The 18,531-nt window shown below is 41.0% G+C and overlaps 1 protein-coding gene across 2 annotated transcripts in view; it reads left to right on the forward strand.

The window, feature by feature from the left end:
- LOC139173550 (high affinity cAMP-specific and IBMX-insensitive 3',5'-cyclic phosphodiesterase 8A-like) overlaps positions 1–18,261 on the forward strand; it is a 135,914-nt gene extending 117,653 nt beyond the window's left edge. For both annotated transcript variants that reach the window (XM_070763501.1, XM_070763502.1), the window contains exons 15-22: positions 78–126; positions 2,258–2,393; positions 3,473–3,671; positions 8,052–8,269; positions 9,808–9,940; positions 14,481–14,648; positions 15,449–15,578; positions 17,368–18,261. In XM_070763501.1, the coding sequence (XP_070619602.1) occupies positions 78–126; positions 2,258–2,393; positions 3,473–3,671; positions 8,052–8,269; positions 9,808–9,940; positions 14,481–14,648; positions 15,449–15,578; positions 17,368–17,474 (1,140 nt within the window). In that variant the 3' untranslated portion in view covers positions 17,475–18,261. The remainder of the gene's footprint in view (positions 1–77; positions 127–2,257; positions 2,394–3,472; positions 3,672–8,051; positions 8,270–9,807; positions 9,941–14,480; positions 14,649–15,448; positions 15,579–17,367) is intronic.
- The last annotated feature ends 270 nt before the right edge of the window (positions 18,262–18,531 follow it).

An 18,531-nucleotide genomic window follows, 5' to 3' on the forward strand; every position in this document is an offset into this window, starting at 1 on the left:
ATTGCCTCTCTCAAAGGGTACATTTAAGAAGGGTTTTTTTAATTTCATTCTCCATTCTTTGCAACTTTATTCAACAGGATGGACTACGAAGATTATCCGGGAACGAATACATATTGTCAGCAAAGCGTAAGTGCCAAAATTTAGTTTGAAGAAGCGCAAAGAAATAAGTAAAGGATATGTACTTAACTGCTATGTCATCAGACCCACAAGCTAAATAACACCATTTTAAAGAGACACGTAGTTTTGAAACGGTATCTTGTTTGCTAAGAAGCTTAAAGTTTGGTAAATATTTGGAAGATAACAAGGCAGCTTGCCGCTCTAATAGACAAAACAGAAGGAGGAGGAGGAAAAATATGGAGATTAGTTCTTGAAGATGAACCATTTGGCCTACAAAAGTGATCTCAAATTTTCAGTGTTTCATAAGGACACACCCTGTCCACTTACCGGCAGCAAGGGAACTCTCACGCAAGTTAAAATGTGTTCATACAAATACTGTAGTTGTTTTTTATCGAATGGTAATTATACACGCTCGTTCGAGAGAACGTTTGCCAATTTTCAACGATTTCTTTGCTTCTGTGCATGCATAGAAGCATAAAAATGGCAAAATCTTTCGCCCATGAGCATCCTTGCACTAAATATAAAATACATTTAAAAGCATCACGAAAGATTAAGAAGAAACAGTTAAAAAAACACATACATACATACATATCATTCAAGATCACGAAAGATTAAGAAGAAACAGTTAAAAAACACACACACATACATATAATTCAAGACCGGACCTCGCAAATTGTGAGATCAACGGCCCCAATCTCAGGGCGTAATTGGTTCCAGAGAGCCAGGGCAGCCACAGAGAAGGCCCTTCCTCACTGGCCCGCTAGCCGACCCTGTTGAATTTCTCCTGTGGGCTACTTTACGTCTCTCAATTTCCGCTACCGGAACCCCAATCCCAACCGTACCGGCTGCAACCCATTACTGATCCTCTCCAGACGTGGGGTTTTACATAATTTAACAAACGGTTTACCCAGAATTGAAAATGTGAGTTTGTGCATGTAAATTGACTGTTTATATTTTTAACTATTAGATTTGTATACATATTGTTTGCATTATGTTATAAGCTGACCCGGGTCACTGGAGAGGGACGGCATACAAGTCTAATAAATCATCATAATCATCATATTTATCTATCTATCTATCTATCTATCTATCTATCTATCTATCTATCTATCTATCTATCTATCTATCTATCTATCTATCTATCCATCCATCCATCCATCCATCCATCCATCCATCCATCCATCTATCTATCTATCTATCTATTTATTTATTGGATTTGTATGCCGCCCCTCTCCGCAGATTCGAGGCGGCTAACAACAATGATAAAAAACAACTTGTAACAATCCAATTTAATAAAACAACTAAAAACCCTTATTATAGAAACCAAACATACACACAAACATACCACAAACTTGTAATGGCCTAGGGGGAAGGAATATCTTAACTCCCCTATGCCTGGTGACAAAGGTGGGTCTTGAGTAATTTGCGAAAGACAAGGAGGGTGGGGGCCGTTCTAATCTCTGGGGGGAGTTGATTCCAGAGGGCCGGGGCCACCACAGAGAAGGCTCTTCCCCTGGGGCCCACCAAACGACATTGTTTGGTCGACGGGACCCGGAGAAGGCCAACTCTGTGGGACCTTATCGGCCGCTGGGATTCGTGCGGTAGAAGGCGGTTCCGGATGTATTCTGGCCCAATGCCATGTAGGGCTTTAAAGGTCATTACCAACACTTTGAATTGTGACTGGAAACCGATCGGCAGCCAGTTCAGGCCACGGAGTGTTGCAGAAACGTGGGCGAATCTAGGAAGCCCCACGATGGCTCTCGCGGCCGCATTCTGCACGATCTGAAGTTTCTGATCATCATAACCATAACCAATCATAATCATAATCATAATCATAATCATAATCATAATCATAATCATAATCACAATCACAATCACAATCACAATCACAATCACAATCACAATCTAATCATAATCATAATCATAATCATAATCATAATCATAATCATAATCATAATCATAATCATAATCATAATCATAATCATAATCATAATATGCACATGCGCTTCACTCATATGTGCACCTTGCATAGAAGATCTCCAAGGTCCCTGCCAACTCTGTTGTTATTGTTCTTCCTGATTTTATTTTCTCATGAATGATCCAGCTGTTCATCCTTCTCTCTTTGTTTTTTTTTCAATAGAAACCCATCAAGCACCGGGCAGTTTGATCTCGCCCATCTCCCTGAACGACATCCCGCCCAGGATAGCCCAAGCAATGGAAAACGAACAAGACTGGGATTTTAATATTTTTGAGTTGGAGGCTGCTACTCATAAAAGGTTTGTAGGAGAAGCAAAGAAAGCAACATTCCAGGAGAGATTGATCTCCTGGCTAAGGGCTCTGATTCTTCTTGTGGTTACAGTGGTACCTCTACTTAGGAACTTAATTCGTTCCGTGACCAGGTTCTTAAGTAGAAAAGTTTGTAAGTAGAAGCAAGTTTTCCCATAGGAATCAATATGAAAGCAAATAATGCATGCAAAACCATTAGGAAAGAAATAAAAGCTTGGAATTTGGGTGGGAGGAGGAAGAAGAGGAGGAGGAGGACAGTCGTCGCCGAAGGAAGAAGGTGAGGTGAGGGGAATAAAAAAAAATCCAAAACTTTAAGGCTTTAAAAAAAAAAAGAGGGACTCTGAGGCCGCGAGGAGGAGCACGCGCCTCCCATACACCCCGCGCAAGGCTGCCTCCCATACACTGCGCCAGAGAGAGAAACCCAGGGGGAATGGCAGGAAACTGACCCGGCCTTCGTGCCACTCTCAAATTTATTTATTTATTTATTTATTTATTTATTTATTTATTCATTCATTCATTCATTCATTCATTCATTCATTCATTCATTTATTAGATTTGTATGCCGCCCCTTTCCGTGGACTCGGGGCGGCTCACAACACAATAAAACAATTCATAACAAATCTAATAATATACAATTTAAAATTTAAAATAGTTAAAAAAAACCATTTTTAAGCAGACCTACCTACAAACATACCATACATAAATTATATAGGCCCGGGGGAGATGTTTCAATTCCCCCATGCCTGGCGACAAAGGTGGGTTTTGAGAAGTTTACGAAAGGCAAGGAGGGTAGGGGCAGTTCTAATCTCTGGGGGGAGCTGGTTCCAGAGAGTCGGGGCCGCCACAGAGAAGGCTCTTCCCCTGGGGCCCGCGAAATTTTTCCAGGCTCGGGTTCTTAAGTAGAAAATGGTTCTTAAGCAGAGGCAAAAAAATCTTGAGCACCCGGTTCTTATCTAGAAAAGTTCTTAAGTAGAGGCGTTCTTAGGTAGAGGTACCACTGTATTTGGCTTTTGGTGCATTAAGAACGGGAGAAAATGAATTAACTTTTTTTTTCTCTCTGCCCCTCCAGGCCTTTAGTTTATCTTGGCCTCAAACTGTTTGCTCGCTTTCGGATCTGTGAGTATCTCGGCTGCTCTGAGTCGACGCTGAGGTCTTGGTTGCAAGTCATAGAAGCCAATTATCACTTATCCAACTCTTACCACAATTCAACCCACTCGGCGGATGTGCTTCACGCCACGGCCTATTTCCTCTCTAAAGAAAGAGTAAAAGTAAGTCTAAGGGGGATGGCCACCAATCTATCATGGGCAAATTGTATGAATATGGTAGGCAAGTATGCTGATTGGATAGTTTGAATTAGGGTTTTATAGTTTTAGACTGTTATATTTGACTTATTTTTATTGTGTTTGCAATTTTATATTGTTGTAAGTCACCCTGAGTCCTTCGGGACTGGGCGGCATAGAAGTTGAATTAAATAAAAAAGAAAGAAAGAGGAAAGAAAGAAAGAAGGAAAGAAGGAAAGAAAGAAAGAGAAAGAAAGAAAGAGAAAGAAAGAGAAAGAAAGAAAGAAAGAAAGAAAGAAGGAAAGAAAGAAAGAAAGAAAGAAAGAGGAAAGAAAGAAGGAAGGAAGGAAGGAAGGAAAGAAAGGGAGAGAGAAAGAAAGAAAGAAAGCGGAAAGAAAGAAAGAAAGAAGGAGAGAGAGGAGAGAGAGAAAGAAAGAAGGAAAGAGAGAGAGAGAAAGAAAGAAAGAGGAAAGAAAGAGAGAAAGAAGGAAAGAAAGAGAGAAAGAAAGAAAAAGAAAGAAAGAAAGAAAGAAAGAAAGAAAGAGGAGGGTAAGCCTTTCTCCAAAGCAGTCAGGATAAGAAACAACAGATGGAAAGAAGAGTTGGTTCAAGTGGAGACCCAACCTAGAACCAGGGAGAAATTTCTTGACAATGAGAACAATTAATCAGTGGAACAATTTGCCTCCAGGAATTGTAAATGCTTCAACACTGGAGGTTTTAAAGAAAATATTAGCTATTTTTCTGGAATGGCATAGGGCAAGAGTAGGCAAAGTTGGCTCTTCTATGACATGTGGAATTCCTGGAGTAGCATGATTGGCTCAGGAATTCTGGGAGTTGAAGTCCACAAGGTATAGGATAATCATTCAGTTTTGGTCGCCACGATGCAAAAAGGATAGTATTGAGACTCTAGAAAAAGTGCAGAGAAGAGCGACAAAGATGATTAGGGGACTGGAGGTTAAAACATACGAAGAACGGTTGCAAGAACTGGGCATGGCTAGTTTAATGAAAAGAAGGACCAGGGGAGACATGATAGCAGTCTTCCAGTATCTCAGGGGTTGCCACAAAGAAGAAGGAGTCCACCTATTCTCCAAAGCACTTGAGGGCGGAACGAGAAGAAACTAAACTAAACAAGGAGAGAAGCAACTTAGAACTAAGGAGAAATTTCCTGACAGTTAGAGCAGTTGATCGGTGGAACAGCTTGCCTCCAGAAGTTGTGAATGCTCCAACACTGGAAGTTTTTAAGTAGATGTTGGATAACCATCTGTCTTAAGTAGTGTAGGATTTCCTGCCTAAGCAGGGGGTTGGACTAGAAGACCTCCAAGGCCCCTTCCAGTGATGGTGAACCTATGTCACACGTCCCACAGATGGAACATGGAGCAATATCCGAGGGCACATGAGGCATTGTCCTATGTCGGCTCCAGAGTGCATGTATGTGCTGGCCTGCTGATTTTAAACTTTCTTTTCGGCTGTTTTCACTCTCCCCGTGCTTCAGTAAAGCCCCCTGGAGCCTGAGGAGCAAAGTGTTGGTTATGACCTATAAAGCCCTTCATGGCACCAGACCAGATTATCTCCGGGACGCCTTCTGCTGCACAAATCCCAGCAACCAGTTAGGTCCCACAGAGTGGGTCTTCTCCGGGTCCCGTCAACTAAACAATGTCATTTGGCGGGACCCAGGGGAAGAGCCTTCTCTGTAGCGGCCCCGGCCCTCTGGAACCAACTCCCCCCAGAGATTAGAATTGCCCCCACCCTCCTTGCCTTTCGTAAGCTGCTTAAAACCCACCTCTGCCACCAGGCATGGGGGAACTGAGATACTTTTCCCCCCTAGGCCTTACAATTTTATGCATGGTATGTCTGTAGGTATGTTTGGTTTTTATAATAATAGGTTTTTAACTGTTTTTAGTATTGGATTATTATTATATGCTGTTTTATTATAATATTATTATTATTTATTATAATAGTCTCCTGAGAGGGGCGGCATACAAATCCAATAAATAAATAAATAAATTTCAAAGTTCAATGTAGCCTGGCTCCTCCCAGGTTGCTCCATCTCATTCTCTGCTCCTTTTCCCAACCTCCAATTTTCCATCCTGCCCAAAATTGCCCGATAGCATTTTGTGGCGTCGGCTGATTTCTCATTGAGCTATTTTAGAATTTTTTTCCACCCTATTACTAAGCTGTTCCCCACCGCTGCCTTTAAGATTGTTTACACTTTGGATACTTTTGGCATTCAAGCCTCTTGTCCACGAACCCTCAGGGCTTTATATAAGGTCTAGGACTGGATTTTTTTTAAAAAAAATTATTTCATTTTTATTTTATTTAGTGCATGGCATCTACAGAGGTCACTGATATATTGCACTAATACATTTTATATTATACCGCATTTTTCAAAGTACAGTGGTACCTCATGATACGAACTTAATTGGTTCCAGGAGGAGGTTCGTAAGGTGAAAAGTTCGTAAGATGAAACAATATTTCCCATAGGAATCAATGTAAAAGCAAATAATGCGTGCAAATCCTTCAGGAAAATCCCAAACTTTAGAAGGGAGGCGAACAGAGGGCAGGGAGGAGCAGCTAAAGGGGGCGGGTGGAAGAAGCAAGGCTAGGCTAAAGGGTGAGTGGGAAGGAAGAAAGGCAAGGGGGGCGCCCCTCCCTTTTCTTTCTTCAAAAGACACTCTTTCAGTGCCTCTGCAAGCACGCTGTTCTCTGCAAAGTCTTTCCCCCTCCAAGCCGCCCCTCCCTTTTCTTTCTTCAAAAGACACCCTTTCAGTGCCTGCAAACACGCTGTTCTCCTACTTTTGTTAATGCAAAGTCTTTCCCCCTCCAAGCCGCCCCTCCCTTTTCTTTCTTCAAAAGACACCCTTTCAGTGCCTGCAAACACGCTGTTCTCCTACTTTTGTTAATGCAAAGTCTTTCCCCCTCCAAGCCGCCCCTCCCTTTTCTTTCTTCAAAAAAGGGGGGAAAAAGAAACCCCTTCATCCCAGCAGCAGCGGCTTGGGTTCGTAAGGTGAAAATAGTTCGGAAGAAGAGGCAAAAAAATATTAAACACCGGGTTCGTATCTTGAAAAGTTCGTTAGAAGAGGCATTCGTAAGATGAGGTACCACTGTATAAGATGCACTGGAGTATAAGACGCACCTTAGTTTTTTGGGAGGAAAATACAGAAAAGAATCTGCTTACCAGGTATTCATCTGGCTAGCGTCCTTAGTCTGGTCAGCATCAGTGCATTATTTTATCCCCTGGTTAGGGCTTTAAAAAGACTATTTGCAGAGAGTAACAATGAAAGAGCTTGCAAGCCAGTAAGAGCTGGGAAAAATCATTAGCACCTGGAAAGAAACATTTGTAGCAAGTAGAGCAAAGACTTGGGGCTTGGAAAACATTCTTTGCAGAGAGAAACGATGAAAGAGCCTGCAAGGTAAGAGCTGGGAAGATTGTTAGCAGCTAGTTAGGGCTGGGGGGAAAAAAAGCTACATTCAGAGTATAAGACGCACCCAAATTATCACCCTCTTTTAGGGAGGAAAAAGGTGCTTCTTATACTCCAAAAAAATAAAGTATGTAAAAACATTAAAAATGAAGTGCACAGACCATACAGTAAAATGGAGCAAAACTCACTTAGCAACAGAATTTTTGGGCTCGATTATGGTCGCAACTCAAGGACTACTTGCAGCTCAATATCTAAGGAAGCGAACCATCTAATCGCATCTCGTTTGACTGCAATGAGATCACACGAGGTACCCTGAAATTTCCTGAGGGCACATTCTTGAACTATAGTTGTAATAGCATCCATTTTTCTAACATTACGCTGAGTCTCTCTTCCTGAGCCTCTCCCAGCCACTTATTCATTCTCTTATTTCTCCTTCTCCTCTTCTTTTTCCTCCTCCTCCTCCTCCTCTTCTTCTTCTATTTCTACTTCTTCCTCCTCCTCTTCCTCTTCCTCCTCCTCTTCTACCTCTTCTTCCGCTTCCTCTCCTCCTCCTTCTCCTTCTCCTTCTTCCATCTCCTCTTCCTCTTCTTTCCCATCCTCCTCCTCCTCCTCTTCTTCTTCTTCTTCTTCTTCTTCTTCCTCCCCTCCACCCTCCTCCTCTTCTACTACTACTACTACTTCTCCTTCTTCTTCCTCCTCTTCCTCTTCTCCTTCTTCTCCTTCTTCTCCTTTGTCCTCTTCTTCTTTGTCCTCCTCCTCCTCTTCTTCCTCTTCTTCTTCCTCCTCTTCCTCTTCTCCTTCTTCTTCTTCTTCTTCTCCTTCTTCTCCTTTGTCCTCCCCTTCTTCTTTGTCCTCCTCCTCTTCTTCCTCTTCCTCTTCTTATTCCTCCTCTTCCTCCTCCTCGTCTTCTTCTTTCTCCTCCTCCTCCTCCTCCTCTTCTTCTTCTCAGCAAACCTTGGATCCCATCGACGAAGTCGCTGCCTTGATAGCTGCCACCGTCCACGACGTGGATCACCCGGGGCGAACCAATTCTTTCCTGTGCAACGCCGGAAGCGAACTGGCCATTTTGTATAACGACACGGCGGTGTTGGAGAGCCACCACGCAGCGCTGGCCTTCCAGATCACCACCCGGGATGATAAATGCAATATTTTTAAAAACATGGAGAGGTAGGTTTCTAAAATCCCGGGATTCTCTAACAAGGGTTTGCAGCGTCGACATAGTTTTGAAAAAGCATCTGTTTTGACTTCGTGATGATATATGGAGGGAGATGAATAGTTGAAGAGGGAAGGTTTAAGGAGTGTGGGTCATTTTATACATTAAATATATAATTTATGTATACACTGCTCAAAAAAATTAAGGGAACACTTCAACAACACCATATAACTCCAAGTGAATCAAACTTCTGTGAAATCAAACTGTCCACTGAGGAAGCAACTCTGATTGACAGTCAATTTCACATGCTGTTGTGCAAATGGAATAGTTGTGCAAATGAAATATTCAATGAGAATATTTCATTTCATTCAGATCTAGGATGTGTTCTTTGAGTGTTCCCTTTATTTTTTTCAGCAGTATACATTATTTATATACAGTATTCTATATATTCTATATATATTGTCTCTCTCAATCTCGATATATAATATATGTATTATATATATATGTATGTATGTATGTATGTATGTATTATATATATATATGTATGTATGTATGTATGTATGTATGTATTATATATGTCATGTTTTTGCTGAATTTGAAAATTAAGGGAGACTAGGATACATCTATTCCGGCCTTATTTTGGCCTCATCAGCTAGCCATACCCTCACTGGGACTTGAACTTGCAACCTTTGCCTTGTAAGGCAGAGAATTAACCTCTAGGCTACAGTATCCAATCCCTTCAGCTCTGTATAATTATATATATAATTATATATATAAAGGCCAAAGCCTTTAACTCAAAATGATGGCTTCGGTCTGACAATTAATATATAATTGACATAATGTATGTAGGCTACGGTATCCAATCCCTTCAGCTCTGTATATATATACAAGTAAGTGTGATTCCACCAACCAATCAAATCACTAAAACATAGTCACCCAATCTATTTGCTACATTCAAACCAAATCTCCACCCCCAACACTATATATAAGGAAGAAATGGCAGTTACAAACATTTCATATTTACAGCAACACAAAGCTTAAAACTTCAGCCTGATGATGGTGAATGTGATTTAATTGTCAGGCCGGAGCCATCATTTTGAGATAAAGGCTTTGGCCTGCCAGAAGTAGAAAAGTATTATGGGAATTGGGAAGGGGCGGTTGAATGACAGGGAAAGACACTAGCCACAAAAGAAAATCTTTCTAGAGATTCAAGGTCATCCTTTGTTCAGCATCAGCTGGAAGTATAGGGGAGGATCATGGATGTTGAGAGAACCAGAGTGGTCCATGTGATGAACTAGTGGGTGTGGGGACAAGAGATGAACTCTTAACCTGGGTGGAGGACTGTAGGGAAAGTTAGTGTCGGGATTACTACAGTTCGTAACCAACATGGTTCTGTCAATAAATTGGAACTTGGAAGAAGGCCAACGTTTGGACTTTGATTTATTTCTTGATGTTTGGAACCCTGACATTAATATGATTTATTAGATAGCCCTACTAAAACAACACAATTCTCCACCTTTTTCCCACCCTCCTTTCCTCTTCTTTTATCTAGGAATGAATACCGAACTCTCCGACAAGCCATTATTGACATGGTCTTGGCCACAGAAATGACCAAACATTTTGAGCATGTCAACAAGTTTGTCAACAGCATCAACAAGCCTTTGGCTGCCCTGGATGAGAATGGGGTAAGACGTCCTACCAAGAAGTGGAAGGGTTAGCAGAAGACACTGCGATATGTTTTGAAATGAATTCCTCTTCTTCTTTATCAGGTTGATCAAAAGCAGATGAAACACCCAGGGAAATGTTTAGGAATAAACTTATGTAAAGTTTTGGTTTCCTTTTGTAAAAGGGAGATACAGTGATACCTCATCTTACAAACGCCTCGTCATACAAACTTTTCGAGATACAAACCCGGGTTTTAAGATTTTTTTGCCTCTTCTTACAAACTATTTTCATCTTACAAACCCACCGCTGCTGCTGGGATGCCCCGTCTCTGGACCTCCGTTGCCAGCGAAGCACCCATTTTTGCGCTGCTGGGATTCCCCCGAGGCTCCCCTACACGGGAAACCCCACCTCCGGACTTCCGTGTTTTTGTGATGCTGCAGGGGAATCCCAGCAGGGGAATCCCATTAGCGCAATAATGGGCGCTTCGCTGGCAACGGAAGTCTGGAGGTGGGGTTTCCCAGCGAGGGGAGCCTCAGTGAAATCGCAGCATTGCAAAAACACAGAGGTCCAGAGGTGGGGTTTCAAGGACTTCGGTGTTTTTGCGATGCTGCGATTTCACTGATGCTCCCTTCGCTGAGAAACCCCACCACCGGATTTCTGTTGCCAGTGAAGTGCTCGTTTTTGCGATGCTGGGATTCCCCTGCAGCATTGCAAAAACACAGAAGTCCAGAGGTGGGGTTTCCTATGCATGGGAGCCTCAGGGAAATCCCAGCAGCACAAAAATGGGCGCTTCGGCTGGCAAAAGGGGTGAATTTTGGGCTTGCACGCATTAATCACTTTTCCATTGATTCCTATGGGAAACATTGTTTCATCTTACAAACCTTTCACCTTAAGAACCTCGTCCCGGAACCAATTAAGTTTGTTAGACAAGGTATCACTGTACTGTATTTTTCGCTCTATAAGACCCAATTACCCCTCTCCCTGCCAAAGTGGACTTTTCAGTGTGAGTCTGTTCAATTTCAGAGAAAGTATTTGTTTTGTTCTTTATTTTTAATTTAAAAGGGGCGTTAGAACAGGTATTCTTTCAGCGTAGGAGCGTGTGTGGAAGGGGGGGGGGAAGTGAGCTTGTCCCCATTTTATTCCAACTTGAAATGGTTCTATCTTTTACTACGTCTAAATGCTCCAGGTTTTGGAGATGTAGATATTTACATGTTTGCCACTTTGTTCCTACAAAACAACTGAGGAGGAATTATATTTTTTTCAAAATATAGGATTTGCAACATTTCTAAATCTGGGGTGATATCTGGGGTCAAACAGGCAATAAATTGTCAAAATTGGTAGTGCCATCTCCACCCCCCGTCCCTGTCATAAGTGGCATTCCCCAGGGAAATGTACTAGGTCTTACTCTCTTCATTCTCTACATCAATGACCTCTGTGACCATATCAAAAGCAACTGTATTCTTTTTGCCAACGATGTGAAACTTTTCAACACCACTGACAACACACTCACTCTCCAAAAAGACCTGGACTTTGTTTCAGACTGGTCTAACACCTGGCAACTTCAAATATCAACCAACAAATGCTCTACCCTCCACATCGGCAAAAAGAATCCAAACCGCACATACGAACTGAATAAACAATCTCTCACTGCCAACCCACACTCAGTAAAACACCTTGGAATACTAATATCAAATGACCTAAGTGCTAAAGCCCACTGCAACAATATCACCAAAAAAGCCTCTAGAGTTGTTAACCTGATCCTACGCAGCTTCTGCTCAGGCAATCTCACACTACTCACAAGAGCCTACAAAACTTTTGCCAGACCCATCCTAGACTACTGCTCATCTGTTTGGAACCCATATCACATCTCAGACATCAACACCCTTGAAAATGTCCAAAGATATTTCACCAGAAGAGCCCTTCACGCCTCCACTCGAAACAGAATATCCTACAAAAATAGACTAACAATCCTGGGCCTAGAAAGTCTAGAACTACGGCGCCTAAAACACGATTTGAGTATTGCCCACAAGATCATATGCTGAAACGTCCTACCGGTCAATGACTACTTCACCTTCAACCGCATCAACACAAGAGCACACAACAGATTCAAACTTAATACAAACTGCTCCAAACTTGACTGTAAAAAATATGATTTCAACAATCAAGTTATCGAAGCGTGGAACTCATTGCCGGACTCAATTGTGTCAACCCCTAACCCCCAACATTTCTCCCTTAAACTCTCCATGATTGACCTCTCCAGGTTCCTAAGAGGCCAGTAAGGGGCGTCCATAAGTGTACTGGAGTGCCTTTCATCCCCTGTCCAATTGTCTTTCCTTTCTCTCACTTATATTTTCTTTCTTTCATCTATCCTCTCCTCTAAGTTCACTTTACCCTTATATATATATTACTACATGTCTATTTTTCTTCCTATGTATTTGTGTATTGGACAAATGAATAAATAAATAAAATAAAAATAAATGATATAGGGTCTCCTGCTAGAGCAGGGGGTTGTACTAGATGACCTGCAAGGTCCCTTCCAACTCTAACAAATAAAATAAATAAATACATAAATTTGAGGGTTTTAAAGCCCTTTCCACAAAGAATTATGCTTGCCATTTTCCAATTGAGACTGTGATGCTTTGAGAACTTATCTCCATCGCAGAAGAAATGTTGGCCTGGGAGAAACAGACTTGCTAAAAATTCAGCTTCCCTTGGCCTTTTTAATTTTTTTTTTGCTTTTTTCACTCTGCTGTTTACTTTTGCACAGTGGATTGAAGGCTTCCTCGGCATTACTAGCGCTTGTAGAAGCCTTCGCGGGAGGAGAGGGTTTCCGCGCTCTTCACAAAGGGCTTCTTTGAGGTTCCCATGAACTGTTTCCATTTATTCAGCAAAAAACTGGACCAAGCCCAAGTATTTCAAGACAGGAGCAGAAGCTCCAATTCCTTTAAGTTTTCCCAGCAGTTTTGGAGACGGACGTCAACGAAGAGATTGTGCCTGGAATGGGAAGTGAAGTGTCCAGATTTTGTGACCACTTCTTTTGTAGTGCGTAAGCAACCTTTTCCCATTTACGAGCCCCATTTAAAATTTGCACGTTTCTCCAGAGATTCTGTAGAGAAATGGAAAGGTAAACTGGAGCGAATCACAAGGCGAGGGTTGATCTGAATTGTTTAAAGAGATTGAACATGAACCTCACCCAGCATATCTTGGTAAATGCAAAGAAGGATAAAAAAACAAAACCCTATTCTAGCTTACAGAAGCATTCTGCCTTGATTCTGCTTTGAATAAAATCTAGATATGATGTCTCTGGACATCACAGTTTAAAAAAGGTGAGAGTAAATTGATCCAAGTTGAGGGGAAAGCTGCCAGGATAATGAAGGAACTGAAAATTCATCCCTACAAAATGTTGGGAGCAGGAGACAAGTCGATTAACTCTGAAAAAAAAAACTTTTGAAGTATTAGTCCTCGGAAAGGGGTGGCATACAAATGCAATTAATAAATTAATTCAGACATCAAGATTTGTTGTCTGAAGTTTAATAATGATGATGATAATAATAATAATAATAATAATAATAATAATAATAATTTCCATCTGTCAATTGCAAAAGGGCACTTTACTTGGATCGACACACATAATTCGTGATGAAATATGAAATCCAGCTTAGTGATCTCGTTTGCTTTGTTGTATTGTTGAAATAATACTAATAATACTAACACTAATATTACTAATAATACTACTAATAATATTAATAATACTAATGCTACTACTACTACTACTACTACTAATACTAATAATACTACTAATAATAATACTAATACTACTACTACTACTACTACTACTACTACTACTACTAATAATAATAATAATAATAATAATAATCTCCATCTATTAATTGCAAAAGGGCACTTTACTTGGATCGGCACACATAATTCATGATGAAATATGAAATCCAGCATAGTGATCTCGTTTGCTTTGTTGTATTGTTGAAATACTACTACTACTACTAATAATAATAATAATACTAATAATACTAATAATAATAATAATAACAACAACAACAACAACAACAACAATGCCAGACTTGAAGAAAAAGAACTGGGAAAAAATTATGAAATATCATGACCTGGCCATTGAAGCTATTTGGTACCATGTCCAAAAATTTCACAAAACACATCAAGAAATTGCAGCTTTCTGCAATAACAGCAGCAGAACTGCAAGAAACTGTGCTACTTGGAACATCCTATAGTTTAAGAAGATATTTGGTTGATATATCTAGGACGCTGGCAGCAACCCATTAGCACCAGTCAGTGGTATTTATGACACTTTTAAAAATGTTGACTGAGTTTCATGAATAAAAAGGTTGACTGAGTTTCATGAATAAAAGAGATGATGATGATGATGAAAATAATATTGATGATGATAATGATGATGATTGATATGTAGGATACTGGCAGCAACTTGTATCAAGTTGGTATCAGTGGTATTTATTCAGTTGACTGAGTTTCACGTTTAATGAACAAAAGAAATAATGCGATCATATCTGTACATTTTGTGTCCCTAAGAGTACCAATGGCGACGGGGAACCCATCAATAACGTCCTCACATCTGCTGAGAATCGAATCCTGATCAAGCGGATGCTAATTAAGTGTGCTGATGTTTCCAACCCCTGCCGCTCATTGGAACAGTGCATTGAGTGGGCAGGCCGGATCTCAGAGGAGTATTTTGCACAGGTGAGTTAAGACAGCAAGCTGAAGAAATTCCCACTGCATGTCGGTCTTCATTTTTCCCAGGTGATGGAAAAGGAGATGGAGGCGAGACTTTCCCCAGATTTCACTGGCTTCTAAATCTATTTGGTGGCCCTTGAGTTCTTGCCCCTCAATTAAAAATAATAATACAGTGGTACCTCTACCTAAGAACGCCTCTACTTACGAACTTTTCTAGATAAGATTTTTTTTGCCTCTTCTCAAGAACCATTTTCTACTTACAAACCTGAGCCTCTGAAACTGTAACCTGGAAAAGTCAGGGAGAAGCCTCCGTGGAGCCCCTCTAGGAATCTCCTGGGAGGAAACAGGGCTGGAAAAGGTGGGGAGAAGCCTCCATGGAGCCTCTCCTATTATGCAATTTTGATTGTATTTTAATACTATTGTATTTATCCCACTTGTTAGCCACTCTGAGTCCACTTTGGATTGACAGATAGATAGATAGATAGATAGATAGATAGATAGATAGATAGATAGATAGATAGATAGATAGAAAGATAGATGATAGACAGATAGACAGACAGACAGACAGACAGACAGACAGACAGACAGACAGACAGACAGATGCCTCCTGGAAAAGCACCCTTGGGATATCTCGGTTTCTTGCCATGTTATTTTCATTACTCAAATATATAAGTGGATATTTGCACCTTCTCCATCATTCCCCCCAGGGTTACAGCTACAACAACACTGATGGGACTAGAGGAGACAATTGTTAGTAGTAATAAACCAAATAATTGTGTGCATTGGGTGTTGTTGTTGTTTTGCAGACCGACGACGAGAAGAGGCAAAATTTGCCTGTGGTGATGCCGGTTTTTGACAGGAATACCTGCAGCATTCCTAAATCTCAAATCTCGTTCATTGATTATTTCATCATGGACATGTTCGATGCTTGGGATGGTAAGCCATTTCTTTCTCTCTCACACCGAATAAAGAGAAAACTCGTGACCGACCAGTAGGGATTGTCGATTTTTTGCATGCAGTCTTCAATACTGATCGGGTGGTGGAAGGATTGTGGTCGAGAGGGCAATCTATGGTCCTGATTGGTTCGCTCAAGGACGTTAGCGGGCAACCTGTGGTCCAGGATGGGTTGTACAGTGTTCCCTCGATTTCTGCGGGGGATATGTTCCAAAACCACCCGCGAAAGTCGAATTTCCGCGAAGTCGAGATGCAGAAGTAAATACACCATTTTTGGCTATGGACAGTATCACAAGCCATCCCTTAACACTTTAAACCCCTAAATTACCATTTCCCATTCCCTTGACAACCATTTACTCACCATTATTACTGGTACTCACCATTGAATAAGACACTTAGTGATCCCGATATTTATAAACATAATTATTTATTAACAATAATTATTTTTGTTATTTATTTGCAAAAATTATTAGTTTGGCGATGACATATAATGTCATCGGGTGGGAAAAACCATGGTATAGGAAAAAAACCATGAAGTATTTTTAATTAATATTTTTTGAAAAACCGTGGTATAGGCTATTTGCAAAGTTCAAACCCGCGAAAATCGAGGGAACACTGTAGTAGATTTTTCATGACATCTCCCGAATTCCTTCTAACTGTTTCTCTTGATGATATGCTACTGAACAATGGCAGTGCTGCCTTCTGATATTTGGAAGGGGAAAACATTAAAAAAAACAACCAGGGGTCTCAATGATCTTAACTTGGTCACATCCCAGCGAGAAAATCTTGTGAGGGCATGAATGCGCGAGAGAGAATTCTGCTAATGCGCAGAAGCAAACAAATCACCGAAATCTCACACATGTATGCATCCTCTCGCAAGACTTTGCTTTCTGCGTATGCACAGAAGCAAAACGCCTGCAGTTTGGCAGTTCAAATCTCACCAGCCTCAAGGTTGACTCACCCTTCCACCCTTCCAAGGTCGGTAAAATGAGGACTCAGATTGTTGGGGGCAAGATGCTTAGTTTCTGCAAACCATTTAGAGAGGGCTGCAAAGCACTGTGAAGCAGTATATAAGTCTAAACACTATTGCTATCACCATTCCTATTTTGTGTGTATGATTGTGTAGCAGATAGTTTTTTATAACAATGTATTTTAAATTAGTTTTTTATTTATTTATTTATTTATTCGATGTTTATGCCACCCTTCTCCTTAGACTCAGGGCGGCTTACAACATGTTAGCAATAGCACTTTTTAACAGAGCCAGCATATTTTAAAAACTTTTAACATTAGATTTGTATTTATATTGTACAGTGTTCCCTCGATTTTCGCGGGTTCGAACTTTGCGAAAAGTCTATACCACGGTTTTTCAAAAATATTAATTAAAAAATACTTCGCGGGTTCCCCCCCCCATACCACGGGTTTTCCCACCCGATGTCATTGCCAAACTTTCGTCTGCCTTTAATAAATATTTTTTTTAAATAAACTTTAATAAATAAACATGGTGAGTAATAATTCTGAATGGTTGCTAAGGGAATGGAAAATTGCAATTTAGGGGTTTAAAGTGTTAAGGGAAGGTTTGTGATACTGTTCATAGCCAAAAATAGTGTATTTACTTCCGCATCTCTACTTCGCGGAAATTCGACTTTCGCAGGCGGTCTCAGAAAGCGAGGGAACACTGTATTGCTGTTATGTTGTGAGCCGCCCCGAGTCTTCGGAGAGAGGCGGCATACAAATCTAATAAATTATTATTATTATTATTATTATTTCCCAGCTTTTGCAGATCTACCAAATCTGATGCAACACCTAGACAACAACTTCAAGTATTGGAAAGGGCTGGATGATAAAAAGCTGAGGACCCTTCGGCCGCCCCCTGAATAGCTAATCAGATCACCGGACATGTGTATCTCCCATCGGGATCCTCCAAACTTGCCTTTGGTTATGGATTTTCAGATGCGTTTGGGCTCTTGAGCATGACGGCAAGACCTTTGTGTTCCTTGTTATGGGGGAGGTAGAGCCTAGCAAATAGAAGAACCCTCTTCTCCATCCATCATCTAGCAACCGAGGAGGCGGCTGTACTTTTCAAGCGGAATTACACTGGATAGATGCCCGTATCGGAGATCAATTTTGGGGTGGGCCTCATCGCTTGCTATTTCGAGCCTACTTGGAAGGGATGTTTGGAGAGACCTCCTTCCTTAGAAGATCTTGGCTTAGGGTTCTTCAGAACAGCAAGAATGTCTCTCCACCATCAGGATTGACAACCATAATGAGGAATCTTTAGCACATGCACTAAAAGAATAAAAGAAGCTGAAACAGCTACATGGGACGTTCAAAGATTGACAATACAGACTCTTAGAGAAGGAGCTGGGATTTTTTTTTTTAAAAAAATCTTTTCAAATGGACAGCGGTATTTTTTTTCACCTGGCTAAAAAGCGCGATCGGTCGCTCCTGAGCACTACTGAGAACGAGTTCTCTTAAAATTTAGTAGCCAACGGAAGCAAACCAATGGACAACACCCCCACCCAACCCCACCCTTCCGTTCCCCTCTGCCCTGCAGATTTTTTCGAAGCGGATCGCTAGGCACCTCTGATTCAAATATGTTTTATTTATTTTCTTAGATGTTGCATATTTTCTATAAAAATTTATAAAGACTTATAAAAATGCCAAAGCCACCATCTAGAGGCATTTTCATGATTCCTAACTCATTATGCATTTTTTTTCCTTCTCCGGTTGCAAAAAAGAATGCGCGGCGGATCCAACCCTGTCTTGGTTTTATATATTACAGGTGGTCCTTGATTTAGGGCCGTTTGAAGTTGCTACGACCACTGAGTGGGGGTTACACAACTTTGCTCTTGTTATTATGTCTTTGGCGTGGATATTAGGCTCCGGCTACTAAGTCCAACCCATGGGCAGTAAATCTTGGTCAGCAATCTGCATT

The sequence above is a fragment of the Erythrolamprus reginae genome, chromosome 10, assembly GCF_031021105.1.
Source record: "Erythrolamprus reginae isolate rEryReg1 chromosome 10, rEryReg1.hap1, whole genome shotgun sequence".
Taxonomy (NCBI): domain Eukaryota; kingdom Metazoa; phylum Chordata; class Lepidosauria; order Squamata; family Dipsadidae; genus Erythrolamprus; species Erythrolamprus reginae.